Consider the following 17,516-nt stretch of genomic DNA (forward strand, 5'->3'; position numbering starts at 1 on the left):
AAATGTGGATAGAAGTAAGAATAATATAATAATCCACTTACATTATTCCTTTTAATTTACAGGGGAATTAGGAATGTGGTATATGAGGTCTCTCATCACATCCAGAAAATTCCCACTGATCCACATGGTGATGCTTTTATCACCCCAGGGAAGGACCATAGACATATTCGTGGGATTCACAAGCATGAGATGTTTGAGTGCATCTCATCTCTGGGTCACTGCCAGGGCAAAGTGCTCTGGATACAAGAGGGACACCAAGGCCAGGAATTTTGCCAAAGCAGAAGGACATTGGTGGGGCAAATGTCAGGACATTCATCTTGCTGGTCAGCCCTTTCCCCTAGTACAGGGAAATTCCTCCCTGTCGAATATATCACAGCCTGGAAGGGTTTTCAAGCACTTCCAGCATGGAGGGGATGATTTCAGAGCTCAGATTTGTGGTCTCAGCTCTACTTCAGCCTCAAATATAATGCTGCAGTGAGCACAGCAAGACTGCAAACGTGTTCAAGGTTACCCCACACAGTCAGACCACACACCTAGGGCAGGTCTGCCCTACTCCACACAGACTATTTATTCCTGTTTCCCATGGCTCATGAAGGCTAATTCTTCCCTCATCAAGGCTAATTAACCTAGATGAAATGTTATCCTAACATGATGTTACTGCTCCAGGGAGACGAGTGGCTTGTTTAGAGTGAAGTCTGATGCCTCTTTGTGTCTTTAATGTCTTTAGCAAAGCTCCCCTGCTGTTGTACATTGTTCCAGTGCCTTTGACTTCAGGGGAGCTCTTGCAGTTTGCATCCAGAGAGGATCTGTCCTGCAAACCAGCTCTCCCTCAGCAGACTAATGGTAATTATCCAACAGTAACCAGCACTTCAGCAAAGGCTCAGATCTCCTGCTCGCACACAAACAGGACACAAAGCCAGTTTCCATCCCATAGATCTTACCATGTACTAATACCCTCCGTTCTCATCTAAACCAAAGCTTCTGGGAAGATGTACGTACCCCCTTAACCACAGGCAGTGAGAGCACAGCCACTAAACCCCCACTGCAGTAAATAAGGTCCCTCTTTCAGCATCTCCGAGGAGGATTGCTCCCCCCCAGTCAGTGAGCTCTGTTGTGATAGCAGTCACCACAATCCCAGCTCCATACTCCCACTCCTCCCTCCCCCAGCCCACAGATCCAACATGGAGAAGTGACAGACCGATTTCTTTTTTCGCTTCCCCTCCCTCCTTACTTCGTCGCTAGGATCATCTTTTTCCTCGCTGTCTGCTCTTTCTGTTCCATGTGCTGTCTGGCAATGTGCTCTCCTACTGCCTTGGCAGGGAACTCTGTTTCACAGGTGTAGCCGAAATCTCTGGCCAAATGCAGTGCTTCCCCTGCGGTCAAACAAAATGGGTCAGTCATTTCTTAGGGTTATTATTATCACCTCATCATCATCATTGTATTGTTGTTATTATTGTTACAGAGTTTATTACACTCTTTAAAAAAAAACCCCAAACATTATCAAGTCACTTCTGTAGACAGACATTCTCAGGTTAGTTACACATTTCAGCCCAACTGGCCTGAAATGTTGATGTTTAGCCATCAGCTGGTGCCAGGCATAAGATAGGAAGGATATTCCTCTCATCAGATGGAAGGAAGGATGTCCCTCTCAGGAGAAAATACTGGCCAAGACACTTGGCCCGAAGATAGGAAGGATATTCCTCTCATCAGGTGGAAGGATGTCCCTCTCAGGAGAAAATACTGGCCAAGACACTTGGCCCTGTCTTGCCACCAGGGAGTATTGGGCAGCTGCCCAATTTTGCAAGCCCTGTTCATCATCAATATTCAAGGTATGGAAAAGAGGAGAAAGTAGGAATAAACAACTTTGAAAAACTGAGTCAGCCTTTGGTGCTTCACTGCCTGTGTCTAATGGAAGAAGAGCCCTCTACCCCAGGAAAAACCCGTGGGGATAACCCACATTCCAGTACATTTGCTTAGAGGTTAAACCAACACTACAAGTGCCCCACACCAGAGAAGAGCAGACTCTAAGGGAGAACTCAATAAATAATTTTCTTTCCAGAAGGACTGCAAACAAAACTGACCAGGCAAAACAATAAGGGAAAATTATGAAGAAGGCAGTTGCACTGAGCACCTCCCTACCTCACTGCAAAGACTGAACACAAGGACCCAACTCCGTGCTGACTGCCAAATGCCTCTGGAAGGACAGGACCCTCTTCACTAGCTCAGAGAATCCAGAATTTAATTTTAGGGTTTACTGAACACTCTGACCTGCACGCTGTGACTCTCACAACCTCAGTGTGGGATTTATCTGATCAAAAGCAGCTGCCTGGATTGTGAACAGCTGTGCCTAAGTCAGTCTTTGCCTGGTGGGAAATAGGCATTTCCAGATGACACTTGCACTCATCTCATTGCAGAAAGAAGAAATAGGTCAGCTACCAGAAGCGTGTGTTGAAGCACATCTGCATGAATGACTAACAGAGATGTGCTCCAGAATAGTTTTGGAGTCAGGGGTTGTCGGTTTTTTTCTTTTCTTTTTTTTTTCAGAGTTGTGTGTTTGAGTGCCATCAGGAGAAGCGGCATTGGACTCTGGCTCTTTGAAGTTCAAAAGTCTGATGCTGTCAGGAGAGATACAGGACATGCAGCTCCTCACTTTGAGAATATCTGCAGTGGAATTCATCAGATTAAATGTCAATATTGATGTCTGACTTAATACTTTCAAGTCAATGGAGACAATATAGCACTTGAAGCATGTAGCATCCTATACTAGCATAGAAGACAAAAAGGAATCAGAGGAATTATGGAAAGTCTAGATTAGAACTCAGGAAATCACCTTCTGCTGACAGCATTGCCTTAGATGAGGTTATTCAAGGCTTTTCCAAGCCCAGTCTTAAATGTTTCCAGCTATGGAAATTCCACAGCTGTTCTGAGCAACACAATGAAATGTTTAATTACGAACTTAACTTCATTTAATCATGAAATTAAATCATAAAACCCAGAACTGCTGATTTCTCCCTATTTACTATGATCTGACATGAGAAGGTGCAACTGCAATGAAGGTGGGGAGATGAATCCCATCCTCAGCAAGGTTTGATTAAGCCAAGGAAGAGGAGAAGTTCCATGGAAACAGTGGTCCTGTGCCAGGGACAGTATGAGGAATAAGAAACTGCATGCACTGACCTCTACTTCAACTCTCTTCTCCTTCTTTTGAGATATTATTTTCTCCCCTTCTCCCACTGGAGTTTTCATGGAAAAACACCTTTTGATTCCACAAGAAAATGCTTTACTGTGTGTTTATCTGCCCCAATTTATTCAGGTACTGACAAAATCCATGCACCACTCCCAGGCAATCTGTTTGCTGATTGCAGCCAGCTACAACCTCTGCAACTGTAACCAACTTTACAGCAAAAATTGAAGATTATTGTCAAAATCATCTGCTTTCTTTGGATTATTTTTAAAACATGATTTTCCATAATCTTAAAAAGAATGAAGACATTAACAAGCAATCAGTATCTCTGAGCTGGAAGGAGAAAAAAATTCCACTTAGTTTGGAGCTTCTAGAAAAGTAAAATAATTTTCAGTGAAAACAAAATATGTTAAAATTGTGATAAAATAACAGAGAATCAGAATGAACAGGCATAGAGCTGACTGATTGCTTTGTATTTCAAATATCTGTCCCAGGCTTCTTCATGGGTGAGAAAGGGTACAAATTTAAGCCATAGCTTTTACATTTCTGTAGAGTAGTTTACAAATGTCTATTTCAGATACGCTTTTAATCTTCCTTAAATAAAGATTTACAGAGTAAATCTATTGCAGAAGAGCATCAGGTTTTCCTTTTCAACTAAATTCTGTTAAAATACTTTATAGGTTTATCTTCATTCCAGCATGGAAAGAAAATAAAAGTCAAACCCTTTGAAGCTGTCATCAGGTGGAATTGCAGTTCTCCAGACAGTTTCATCATAGTCCCAGTCAGTCCCAGTAACAATACAAGGAATGTAGACAGCAAAGAATTTAAACATTTAACCTTTGGAAAAGTCTTGGTTTCTTCAAGAGAACAGAGCTTTTTGTGTTGAAATGCAGGCATTCATTTAACATAGTCAACAACTAAGTGACTGAAATGTGACTGTTTCCACTTGCTGTTAGAAAAAAGGGAATGAAAATGTGAATTCTCATTCAAATTTATATTTACAAAGATGGTTTATATTATTTGCTAGAGCTGAGAAAATTATACTAAACTGTTCTGATAATCTGAGAAAATTATTCGAAAGTATAAAACCTGTCTCAAGTTGGGATTGTGACTGTGATATAAAACCATTTGAGCAAAAAGAAACAAAATTACTTATCTCTTCATGGATATGGATTAGTAAAAGTGTAACTACAAATGTAATTACTGTTTTTAATTAAGTAATAATTAAAATAATTTAAATTAAAATTTAAAGTATTTTTTCTAGAAATAGAAAGCTCACATATGCTGAAAATTCATGTTAGAGCTATGCATATTTATTCATATAAACATGCATATAGGATAAGGAGCAGGCATACTGAATTCTAACTACAAATTCTAAATAAAACAAAAAATTTAAAAATTTTGTACTTGAGAACACTGCAGAGCACAATTTCTCCTATCTCATTGTTGAGCAAAGATGTAATTTTAAACCAGGAACAAATGATGATTTGATATTTAGAAGTGTACTGTGATATACATTTTTTTTGTGAATAGATAGCCCTTTGATTTGTACAGTAGGATTAAATCTGCTTGGTGGGGGAAAGTAGTTTATACAAAATGTCATAGAATATGTTCTTTCTTTTTCTACATCGTAATTCAGACAAACATTTACTTTGGAAGAAAATGTGTAAATGTTGGAAATGTGGATGAACTGACCTTTTTTCTTTTACCTTAGATTTCCCATCTTCTGCCTAGTTGTTATTTACCTCACGGCAGGAATCATGATCAAGGTAGAAACAGCTAAAACCCCTGTCTGTTATAGTTACTTGCCTTGTTCCAATCTAAATTCAACCTGAAATCCAATTTCCCCGTGTGTGACACCCCCAGCTCTTTCCTCCTGCTGGGATAAAGAGCAGATGTTGGGAATCTCGGGCTCTCCTTAAACCCAGCTCTGCATCTCCTGGCAGCGCTGCCTCTCCTCCGCAGCGTGACAATTGACCTGAGAGCCTTGCGTGATGGAAAAGGACAAGTGCTGGAGCAGAACTGGCGGGGACAGCTCTGGGAAGCCTCGGTGGGGAGAGCAGCACCTGGGAAGGTTTCTGTGGGCAGGTGCAAGGAGCAGCGTGAGGGTCCCCCAGGGCCAGCAGGAGTGAGAGCTGCTCCTGGGCACAGCCAAGGCAGGAGCTGTGTCCCCAGGAGAGGGACACTCGGCATCTGAGCCTCCCACTCTCTCCTCGCCTGTGCCTCCTCCGGATGCTCTACCCAGCAGAAATGTTACTCAGAGGGGAGGAGGGACAGGCGGGAGGTGGAAGGAAAGTTTATTCTATTTGTAGGGTGAGAAGGGAGGAGGAACAAGTGGAAGGATATTTAAACAAAGGCTGGTGGGGGAGAAGTGTGATAGTTGAGAGCACGATGAAAAAAGAAACCACTGACCTATTTTTCTCAAGAGCTTTGGTCCCCAAATGATGAATGTCATTAATTCTGTGTCTAGGAAATTTAGTGTCTTAATCAGATTTGACAGAAAAACAAACTCTAGAATTTTTTATTAGTTTTTCTCTTTTTTTTAATTTTTTTTTTATCTGATGGTTAAAAATCATTCATGCACTGCTTTAACCTGCAATCACATTTATGCTTTGTAAGTGACCCATCCAAACAGAAGGGGACACACCCCCTCTTTTCACATCCTTCCTTGCTCCCACTGGAGAAGCTATTGACTCTTTTGACCCCGCGGTAAAGCTTAGCCTTGGAAAGACTAGTATTTATCCGAGAAGCCTTTATTTTACCGCTAATATGTAAGAATTTTCATTTTGGAGCTCGTAACAAAAATGACCTTTCCCTCCATCTAGTCCAGGCACTAGAGGGCATCCCTCGCCTGCAGGTTGCACAAAGATGTGTCCCCAAACTGCTCAGGAGAGTCCTGCGACACTGACTTCACCCTCCCTGTCTGTCTTCCCGCTCCTTGTGCTGATTTATGTGCATGACAAAGAGAACAGAACCGATCTGTCACACAATTCTTATTTTGGGCCGCAGACGCCCCTAACAAAGTCTCTAAAGATGCAACCTGATCCAGCCAGCACTAAGCATCCTGCAGCAGAGCAGAACTCCAAAGAGAAAAAACTTTGCAGAAAACAGGAGGCCACAGAGTAATGTTCATAAAATCTGGACCTTCATGTGACAGCCACAGCCTAGAAATAAATTTCAGTTCCTCCTTGAGCTTAGCAGACTCCCCAAAACTCAATGATTTCAGTATATTTTAGAGGAAGAGAAGTATGTCATGAAGAAGAAGAGTCATACCAGAGATTTTTGACTTGGTTTTGGTCAATAAACATAATAATGCAAATAATTTTGCCTTATCCTACATCATACAGATATTCAAGAGGTTGGGCATGCTTTTACCTTAAAGAGATATTAAAACCTCAATATATTGAAGACTGTGAGGATCTTCAGTAATAATGAATTTAGAACCATCTAAAGAAGTCAAGAATGACACAATCCTGGGTTCTTGTGAGTGGTCCACAGAGTGTACCTGATATTTTAGAGATTTAATAAAACTAAGAAATTGTTATTATTATTTCAACTTCTGTATGGCTATCAACAGAAAAAGCCTCTGTTGCTGTCTCTCTGGATTCTCTGAACCACAGAATAAACCTATGTCATTCTATTTCTGCCTCTTCCAGCAGCAGGAACCATTGACGGATGGTTTTCCTTGAAGAAATTGTGCAGTTCCACCTGGAAGGAATATCTGCATGTCCAAAGTGAGAACAGCTTATACCACCAAGAATTCAATGAGCACCACCAAGTTTTACCCAGAATTGGTTACACAGACAGGAAATGAGGTTCACTTAGTTTTCTGTGGGAATGTTAACATGGTGGTGCCATTCCCAAAAATTCCATAGGATAAAATTCACAGTTAGCATATCCAGGCAAAAAGGTCTCTGCCAAAGTGAGCTCAGGCACATCAGATTTATCTTTAGGACCCACAGCAAAGCAGTCCAAGAACAGAAGCAACACCGACATAGGCTTGGTAGCAGGTTTGCTACTGGCTTTGAATAAAGGGCAGGGAGGTGGGCACAGCTCCATTCCTAGGAAGAAGGAATCTAACCCTGACTTACAGTAAAGGTTCTCAGCCATCAGCCCCAGGCCAGCAGTTGTGGGATAAAATTCACAGCATATCCAGGCAAAAAGGTCTCTGCCAAAGTGAGCTCAGGCACATCAGATTTATCTTTACGACCCACAGCAAAGCAGTCCAAGAACAGAAGCAACACCGACATAGGCTTGGTAGCAGGTTTGCTACTGGCTTTGAATAAAGGGCAGGGAGGTGGGCACAGCTCCATTCCTAGGAAGAAGGAATCTAACCCTGACTTACAGTAAAGGTTCTCAGCCATCAGCCCCAGGCCAGCAGTTGTCAGACAGGTTCCTCCCTCTCTCTCAGTCTCTTCTGATGAATAAATAACTAGTCACATAGAATCCCAGAGCCATGGAGTGGTCTGTATTGGAAGAAATCTTAAAGATAACCCAGCTCCACACCCTGCCATGGGCAGGGACAGCTTCCACCATCTCAGATTGCTCCAAGCCCTGTCCAGCCTGGCCTTGGACACTTCCAGGGATCCAGGGGCAGCCACAGCTTCTCTGGGCACCCTGTGCCAGGGCCTCAGCACCCACATAGGGAAGAATTTCTTTCTGATTTCAGCTTAAAGCCATTGCTCTGTTTACTAATAAAACCTAGCTGTGATTAATCTGCCCTGACCCGAGATGCCTGAAGGTGGGAACAGCCCTTGCTCCTCTAACTTGTTACCTTTTCTAAGACTGTAATTCCATGAGAGCTTTCTCTTGCAAGCAGGTGGAATATGGACACACCTGTGTTTCAGAGCAGCCCCACTGAACTTCCCTGTGCTCAGTGACCCCTGAAAATCTCGGTCCCTTGTCACAGATGCTGAAAATCTCCAGTGTTGATGATTTCTGTCTTGAAGGATCTCCACCCTTTGAGATAATAAAAAACTCACGAAGTCCTAAGCAAGCTCTTCTCATTGACCCTGCTTGGAGCAGGAGGATTGGCCTGAGAGATCACCAGAGGAGTCTTCCAGCCTCAATCCTTCTGTAATTCTGTGGTAATACGTTCTGAGAACTCAGCCTACTTGCCTAGATCTGTATGGTCCTTTCAGGCTATGACTGTAGAAGGTATTGACCTTTAGGATGAGCTGAGTTCTCTCAGCATCAAGGAGGAGGGATCTGAAATTCCCAGAGCTGCAACTCACAGCCAAACAACAAACTGGGTACTTAGTAGATTCACCCAGAACAGAAGAGATGCAGGTAGAGTTTCTTCCCTTTGCCTGAGGGGTTTGAACCTGCATCTCCCAGCTGAAGGTTTGAAGAACCTGGCAGTATTTGGTGAATGATATTTAAACAACAAATAAAGGCCAAGAAAGTATCTCCTGAGCCTGTCTAGATATTATCTGAAAAGAGATTTCATTCATTTATGTGTGTAGGGAAAAGGCTTGTCTAAATATTATGCTTTCTTATGGGAGACAAAAAAAAAAATCATCACATTTTTGGACCAGCTCCAGGAAATTCATAAGTTAAAAAAAAAAAGGAGGATAAACAAACCTACTTACAGAGTTAGTATAAGACATTCATCTCTCTCACAAGAACACTCAGAACATCGATTTGTAAGCATAAATCAATGCTGAGGAAACTGCAGGACCAAGACACTTGCTGGGAGCCAAGATATCTCAGAGTAAACTTCCATTCTGCCACTCACTCTTTCTGTGGCTTTAGGCAAGTCAGGTCTCTTTATACAAAATACAGATTATGGAATTTAACCCTATGGCTGAAAAGGGTTGCATGCCATGAAACATTTTAATTATGGTTATTTTATATTGCAATATTAGAGACCCTACCTTCTACCAGGGAAGTCAGAAGTGTGACATTTGCTGCTTTTCTTCTTCCTGCAGGCAAATTTAGTCCAAGTCTGTCTAATTTTTCTCGCAAGCAGCGTCCTCCGTTCTTGGATTTTGCTCTGTCATGAGAGAACAGCAGGAAAGAGAGATATTTGTCATTATTCTGCACCTTTCTCCTATATAAGCCTAGAAATTGTGCATACTTCATTGACAAATACATGGGGTAATGCCTGCAGTAGTGACATCCACGGGAAATATTTCAGAGTTGTATTCTTAATTTCCTGCCTGCTCTAGGTGATTCTTTAATCTAGGTGATTCTTTAACACCAGCTTTTTGGCAGAGTTAGAGGTTTTAATGTCTGTCATGGGGGCATCAGATCTTCAGGCAGTTTCCACCTAGTGGAGCCCAGTTACCTGATTTGGGCATGACACCTGGGGTTACAGTGACTGAATGTAAATATTGACAGTGAAAACACTTGTACCTGATTTAGCCAAGCCAGGTTCCAAAGACAAATTAGACAGAAACATGATCTTCTACAATTAGATTAAACAGATATCCACAGTGAGTGAACTTTACTCATCTGGCTCGTCTGACTATTAAAGGAAGCCAGATATCTACTTAAATGTAGATGTCTATGTGGAAACCAGCTCTATCCCTCTATAATATATGTAGAGACCTGGGCTTTTAGAACTGTTGTCTACAAAACCCAAAACTCACAAGTAAGAAGGCCAAGGCCACAGGAAATGCTGAAGCTAAAATCTCAGCCATCACTGGTTGTCTGTGCCCCTATGCCAAACACCTCCATCCCACTGTTGTCACAAAATGGGTCCTGGTGTGTCCCAGCTGCTTTCTGTGGCACCTCAGTGTTTGAGGCATTTCAGACAAATCCACCTATGCAGCAGATGTAGGTTCAAATTCTTCCTCAGCCTGAGGGAATTTTAACCTGTACCTTTCAAACAAATGCAGCAGTCAGCTGACAGCAAATAACTAATGTTAAAATACTTAAACAATGAATAATACAGTGACTGGAACCCCGATATCTCCCATCCCAAATGAATTGTCTGTCCATTAATTAGATAAAAGTCTACACCTTTGCTTTTTGTACAAGACATACATCATTAACCCCAGACAAGACTGAGGAGCCATCAGCTTACAAAAAATAATCACTAAGTAACAAAAATAATTAACCAAATATTTTGAGGTTCATGTTCAAGTTCCTTCAGATAGAGGAGGAAACCAAACATGGAATATCACCGTTTGGATGATTGTTTTTATGCATTAAAAAATACCACAACTTTGGCCACACTGTTTGTCAGGAAATATCTTCTGAAAATATTTTTTTTTTATTCATAAGAACACTTTATTCCCAAAGCAAGCTATTTGGGAAAATAGGCAACCAGTGACTGCTGACAGGATAAAAAAAAAGCCTTCAAGGTCTCAGGCAAACAATCAATGAGATTTTGTTTTCTTACATCTTTCCTGGTCAAATACAGAGGGCTTGAGCCTATTGCCTAGCTGTGAAACTCTCAGTTACAACCTGACCAAATCTCCTCCATTGCTCTCTCTGATTCATAAAACTGAATTGGCACATCCAAACTGCAGACAGGGAGGAGTCCCTGCCTTTTGCAAACTCCATGCCCAGGGTTAATTTGGGAGAGGAGATATTTAGTCTGGGTCAAAAACCTGTGGGGATCATTCAAGCATTTTAACAGAGGAGAGAAGTGAGCCCCCACGTTCAAGTCGATGCCCTTGAATCCATAATAGCTTGCACTGTATTGATGAAATCTGCAGCACAAGTATTTAAATGAAAATTAGCTGAAGGTTTCTCCAGAATGAAATAAATAAAGTGGAAAATTTTGGTGAATGTAGATTTTGGATTCCAATGCCCATAGAGGCAGTTGAATGGGACTTATGCCTTGAAAACAATTTATGGTCTATAGTCATTATTCTCCAAGATGTGTCAAGACAGCTCTGGAGTGCCTGCATGTCTCAGGCTGGTTAAAATGACTTTCAGTATGAGCAGGAGGATCAGTGTGGCCCTCAGTGCCAGCAGTGAAATAGCCGGTGACTTTCCAGCTAGTTTTGATCAAAGGCTGTTGGAGCAGCAGATGCCATCTGAGCTGATGCCTCAGGGACACCGTGACTTAGATGTGCCTGGCTGGATTACAGTTGCCTCCTGGTTTTCCTCTTGCAATGAGAGGCACAGTCTGCCCTTTTCCTTCTTTCTGCTCCTGCTCTCTGCTGGTGTCTGCCCTGGTCAGTGAAGGGTCAGAGGTAAAACTTTACCTAAGTATTCCCTTCTCCCCTAATATCTCACAACGAGAAAAGTAAAACCAGCTTATTCTGGGGGTTTTTTGTGCTCAAAAAAACATGCAGACAAAGGAAGAAAACCACATCCCTACACCTCGGTGTTTTATTGTTTTGTTGAGGGAGGGCTGTAACTATAGTAAAATTATTTGCTTTGAGCTTGTTTCTCAGGAAGAGTTTAGATTTGTAGGTCTGGTGAAATTTTCCACACATTGAATTTTTGCTCAAAACAAGTCAAAGCAACATCTATCCACGTCTGATGAGTAACTGAATAGAGGAGGTCAAAATAATCAGTTTGATGAAAAATGTAAACTTGGTAATTCTCCAGTGCTCCCTCCTGATCCATCCCCTTCTGTTCACCTCAAGTGCAAAGTAGAGAAAAGAATAAAGCCTATTTGTTGAAAATAAAAAAAAAAAATTATAGCAATTGTCTAGGAGTTGTTATCCTCACCTTCAACTTACCTTCTCAAAATACCTCCGAGGAGGGAGGCGTTGAGGCATTCTGGTGGTGAAAGGCGCCTCTTCACCTCTGCAATAGTCACCTTGTACTTGGAAGTGGAGCTGAGCAGGGACAAGCGACCAGGAACGGAGCAGAACAGGTCAGTGGGGTTGACAACACAGGTGCCACCTTCAAAAAAAGGAAATATTAAAATGAGGGAAACCTCTTCTTTGTTTTGGCAAACTCAGCCATGAAGAACAATTCTCTTGTGGTTCTCTTGTGGCCGGTTATGTTTGGTTTTTCTCAGGGCATGTCTGGTTTGGCTCTCTGTAATATTATTGTTTTGAGAAAAATGTGTTGGAATTTCAGTGTGGGAATAGTGAATTATTAAGAATTACAGTCAAAACATCTTGTTATGGTTATTTAATATCATTTGATTTCATGCTCTGAAAAAATCCCTGATCCAATCTAGTATGATTAAAAAATTAGATTGAACCCTCACTCACAATTTAAAAAAAAACACAGTTTGTGAAAATATTAGGACATTAGTTCTAATGAGAAATGTTAAATTTAACTCTCATAACAGTATCTAGGATTACAACGATGTAAGAACACTATGGGTGTGCAGTGATTTGCAGCAAGAACAGCTTTCCACACCTTTGAACTCATAAATTCCTTCCAAAGTTAGGTCAAATCCTCAGCTGATATTAACGATTGAAATCTATTGAGCTACACCAGTTTATCTCAGGTTAGCTCTGCAATTGTTTGTTTCTTGAGAGTGGCAATTACTTGGCCTGGGTCTAAAACTGCTGAATGATCACCAAATCTTTCAGTCAAGACCGTGATCAATAACTCCTCAGGCAAATCTGAGCTTTTAACTTAAAGTTAGTATGAGAGAGAGAAAGGGAGAAAACTTTCTCTTCAACTGTTCCAAGAGAGTAGAACAAACTCCCAGGGAAAAAAAAAGAAATAATCTTAAGGACTAACACACATTTCATCACCAAGCACAAAACACTTTTCTTTGACCTGCCTTCTCCAACCTGACTACAACAAAAAAATTCTGTGGAAGAAATAAACCTTACCACTGCATGCACTATTATTCCCTGGGGGAAAGATGAGAAAAAGAAGAATGAGCTGCATATGACAGTGATACAAAATATCATATAATTCAATGCACTACTAGAAGGAGTTCAGATGGTTTATGTGAGAATGATGATGTGAAGACCTTCTTAGAGCAGAATTAATCTGTGCTCATCACTCAAGTTTAAAGGAAGCATACTGTATCTTTTAAAATACCTTGATAGTTTCTTTTTTCCTGTGAACACCTTAATCTTTTTTAACTACAACAGCTCACTTTGTTGCGCTTAAAAAAATTTATCTTCTAATCTGAATTCTATAATGAGAATAGAATAGAATAGAATAGAATAGAATAGAATAGAATAGAATAGAATAGAATAGAATAGAATAGAATGACAATTAAAAGGTCCTTTTAGGCAAGATCCTACACCTTTTTCTTTATCAACTTACACAGGCAGCCCTTTTAAAATTAAGGTGACTCTGTTCCACTTCTCACAGAGACAGACTGAAGGATGAACCTTCATTAAATGCAGACTATTGCTTGCTTACATAAGGCAAACAGAATTTCTTTCCAAATATTTCAGCTCTTGAAGGTATATTTAAACATTTGTGCTGACAGCAACACCAGAAAAGAACATCTCTTGGTATCAATCCCAGATGGGTGAGATCCTGACTCAGTACAGCAGGGTATTTTATGACTTCTAATTATGTTCCAGGGCAGATATTAGTGTCCACTTCTTAGACAAGATATAGAGACAATTCATGCATCACCAAAATATAGGCACATCAAGGGCACTGATGCACATTTTTACACAGCTCAAAGCTACAATTAATGAGCTCTTGCGCTCAAACACAGAAATCTGGCGCCACACGCCTGAAATAATTTTGGGTCTGTGTTGTTTTGGTGTGTTTGGGTTTTCTTTGGTAGATTTTCTTTTTTTTTCTTTCCAGAAACCTGTAAATATTTTCAAGCAACGTTTTCCAACTTCTGGTCTGTCAGGTACATTTGTGAAGAGCGTTAACACTGAGTAGATCTGTTTGTTTGGCATCTGCCACACAATGCACATACACACGTGTGTATATATATATACGTGTCAAGACAACAGTAGCACTGTCTACATATTTATTTACTTCAATGAGTCTCTAGATTTTATAACTAGTGAGACTGTACTGAAATCAGTGTCATATTAAAGTTCATCTCCTTGCCAGGTTAAGCCAGTATGTGCACCCTTTATGCCAGATAAATAATTGTTCCTTTAATCCAAAAACCTGTTACCCTGCAGCTGCTCCTACCCTAACCAGAATTTACTGGAACACTTCTTATTACTATTTAGTAGAAAGTCGCTTACAGTCTGAAATATTTTAAAATATCATGCCCAAGCAACATGATCTAAACCAAAGCAATTCCAGGTAAGCCAGGTATGGGTTAAAAGTAAAAGAACTCAGCAAGTCTAGGTCATTTGCTTTCCAGAAACATGGGGAACAAGTAGCAAATTACAAGAAGGTAAAATCTATTGCATATAATTATTTCACTCTATTAATTATTCATTGACACAGCAACAGAGAGCAGTGTGGTGCTTTCTAGATGAAGATATGTCTTTGTCACAAGCTGTGTGCATTTTTGAAGGCATGAATTTCCTACCACAAACACCACCTTGAGAGGAGATGTATGAAGTCCTGGCCTTTGCACGAGTGGTACACAGAAAAAGGCATAGAAGGCTGCTGGAAAGAGAGGGGAAAGGAGAAGGGCAGCCACACAGGAAGATGAAGGATTAGGTTTCTTGTCAAGAACAAGCTTCAGAGTATTCCTTCCTTCCTTCTGATCGTGTGTTAGAGTGATTTTGCAAAGCAGCTTAACATGAAGACCACAAGATATGTTTTAAGGTGAACTAAACAGCAGTGGCAACAACCAGCCTTTTTTCCTGTCAACACAATGCCACTGTAGGTGTTGCTGGAAAAGTCAATCTTTGCTTAATTGTCGGGCCAATCTTGTCATAACAGAGTACTTGAGAGGTGGCATGCTAAGATTCCAGCAGAAGAAGCAGAAATAATGTCCCAAAACCAGAGTGGAAATGTTTTTCCTGAGCCTAGTGATTCATCCTGGAGATCCCTATTACTCTCAGCAGTTTTTGCTGGCTTTGGAAATCTTTACAGACTGACTTCTAGAACCAGGACACATAAGACCCCTTCAGCTCATCAAATTAAGAGCCCCACATGCAGGAACAACAAAGAAATCTGCCCACAAATTTCTTTTTGCCACACAACAGTGTACCTAAAGAAGGAAAAGCTGTGGCCCTTGCACCCTGACTTGTTATCCATGACATTCATCCTATGGAAAAGCCAGAAAATGGAAAAGGAGAGCAGGCAGACAGAGAGATAACTGGTGGGATCATCCAGCTGATTGCCACAGTAATTTTGTGCTCTGAGTACCATGTGAAATGGGCCTGTGAGTGTTAAGAAGACTCTTTTTAGGACAGCTGTCTATTCCCATAGGGAAGTGAGTACGTGGTCTGATCTGACTTCATCTGTTGCCATAAGGTTCTACTTTGGAGATGACTGTAAATGGTGATGGTTGTGCTCTTACAGCCACAGAGGTCTGGAAACAGAGGTAGGACAAGATTTAGGCAAAGGGAGAATTATAATTTATATTGTAACAGATATATTAGTGGGGGAAAAGAAACGAGGGAAGATTCAGGCACTCAATCCCTTCTTTAAGGCTTTTCTCTCATCCAACTCTATTCCGTTACTACCTGATTCATGACAGAGTTTTAGCCTCTCATCTGTCATCTTCATGTGGATTTCAATAAATAAAATTTGGTTTTGCAATAAGTACAAGATAATAATGGATGGGAAAGGGAGATGCATTGTGCAGCTGACCTCATCTAAGTGACAGACCAAGGGCCCAAAACTGCTGTGTACTGAACCCCCAAATCACCTCAAGAGAATATATATAACCTATGTAGTTAAAGATTGGAAAGAGTTGGACTAGATGGCCTTTAAAGGTCTCTTCCAACATAAAATATTTTATGATTCTAATCTATCATTATTTTCAAGTGCCCTGAGAAAGAGGAATGACAAAAGACTAAGTTAATTTTTATTCGTTTACTCTGAGGGCCCAATCCTTTTCCTTCTAACTGACTGGTTCATGCTCCACACAGGGTCCTCCTTCATGAGAATTGTGCTTTTGCTTTGTTTCCCAAGCCTAGAACAAACAAAAGTTAGGCTGTGAAAAGGTAGTCAGAGCAGACATGGGGAGAGCATTTTCCCTCTCTTATTCCTGTCTCCGCATCAAATAGCACACGTGGGTACAAAATGCCAGCACAAGTGGTGATGGGTTGTGCAGATGACAGCAGGGAGAACAGAGCCATGCTCTAACCCACCCGTCTTGTCAGCACAATGAAAATCCCAATAACGCACGTGGTGAGGACGCTGGGTCTGTTTTGGTTGCAGGTTCCCTTTGTACAGATGAAGAGAACAATAGGGTGGATGGAGCGTGGTGGTTTGTTCTGATTTAGTTATTTGGGCACCTGCTGAAATGTAAGGCTCCCTTACACCATCAGAGTAAAATATTTATGCATATTTTCATTAATAAAACCAACATTCTGGAATATTTTTTTGTACTTTTCATAAGCAATGTTTTTGGTTTTTTTCAGGAATGATAGAGGCAAATGTCCGTCAATGTCACTAGATGGTTTTTACACTTTAAATACAATTTTTTCAAAAGTACATGTCTATAATTTCGTGAATCCTTACGCTCTGCAAGGCCATCTTTTATTTGTTAATTGTAACAGCCACAATATGATGAGTGTTTTATATTCATTCAATAAAACATAGTCCTGTTCTCCAAGACATTCACCTGTAAGTGTCATGCACCTGTGTAAGGAAACATCATAATACACTGGTGACAACACTGCAGAAGTGCTGTTTATTTTGTTTTTCAGCATATAGACATTTGTGTGCTTGTGTATATTATTAAGTATAAGCACCTGAATGTCAACAGATTGATCTTATATTAAATATTAATAGCATGCTATGCTTTTTATTAGTCTATTATTTATATCTGCAGGTGCTGTTTGTAGGATCCTCCAGTTTACAGTTTATTTTTTGCCCTGTGCTGAAATTCTGGCAAGTTTAGAGTATGTTACAAAATAAAGACATTAGAATCTGTCTCTCCTTAGCTTTCTTCCCTTATCATGTAGCAAATGTAAACAAGCAGTTATCAGTACAGATTTTGTCAGTACTGTTTAATCCCATTTTCAGTTCCAAAAGGTCTATAAGCAATTTAAAATGCTCTCCAAATTGTCCTCACACGACCCAGTCATTACCATCATCAGCTAAATATTCAAAACTCTAAAACTAATCTACATTTGTCAGGAAAAATAGAAAGTACTGAAAGTTTTTTGTTGTTGTTGTTTTTTGGGGGTTTTTTTTTGGTTTTTTGGGGGGTTTTTTCCCCCAGTTGTTCTTTTAGTTCAATTTAAGTTAACAAACTTTGTGTCATGTTGGTAGCCACATAAAACCAGCTCATACCACGAACGCAAACAATTCCAAGATGTCCCTCACTACAACATTCATGCCAAGAAAACAAAGACATGACTGCATGCACAGAACATGGGGAATTTTAAAATCTAAA

At 40.6% G+C, this 17,516-nt stretch overlaps 1 protein-coding gene across 2 annotated transcripts in view; it reads right to left on the minus strand.

The window, feature by feature from the left end:
* TFAP2D (transcription factor AP-2 delta) overlaps window positions 1–17,516 on the minus strand; it is a 45,121-nt gene that overhangs the window by 17,130 nt on the left and 10,475 nt on the right. For both annotated transcript variants that reach the window (XM_039696023.1, XM_039696022.1), the window contains 3 exons: window positions 11,830–11,995; window positions 9,061–9,179; window positions 1,232–1,373 (listed from right to left, as the gene is read on the minus strand). In XM_039696023.1, the coding sequence (XP_039551957.1) occupies window positions 1,232–1,373; window positions 9,061–9,179; window positions 11,830–11,995 (427 nt within the window). The remainder of the gene's footprint in view (window positions 1–1,231; window positions 1,374–9,060; window positions 9,180–11,829; window positions 11,996–17,516) is intronic.

The sequence above is a fragment of the Passer montanus genome, unplaced genomic scaffold (assembly GCF_014805655.1).
Source record: "Passer montanus isolate IOZ18808 unplaced genomic scaffold, ASM1480565v1 scaffold94, whole genome shotgun sequence".
In the NCBI taxonomy this organism is placed as follows: domain Eukaryota; kingdom Metazoa; phylum Chordata; class Aves; order Passeriformes; family Passeridae; genus Passer; species Passer montanus.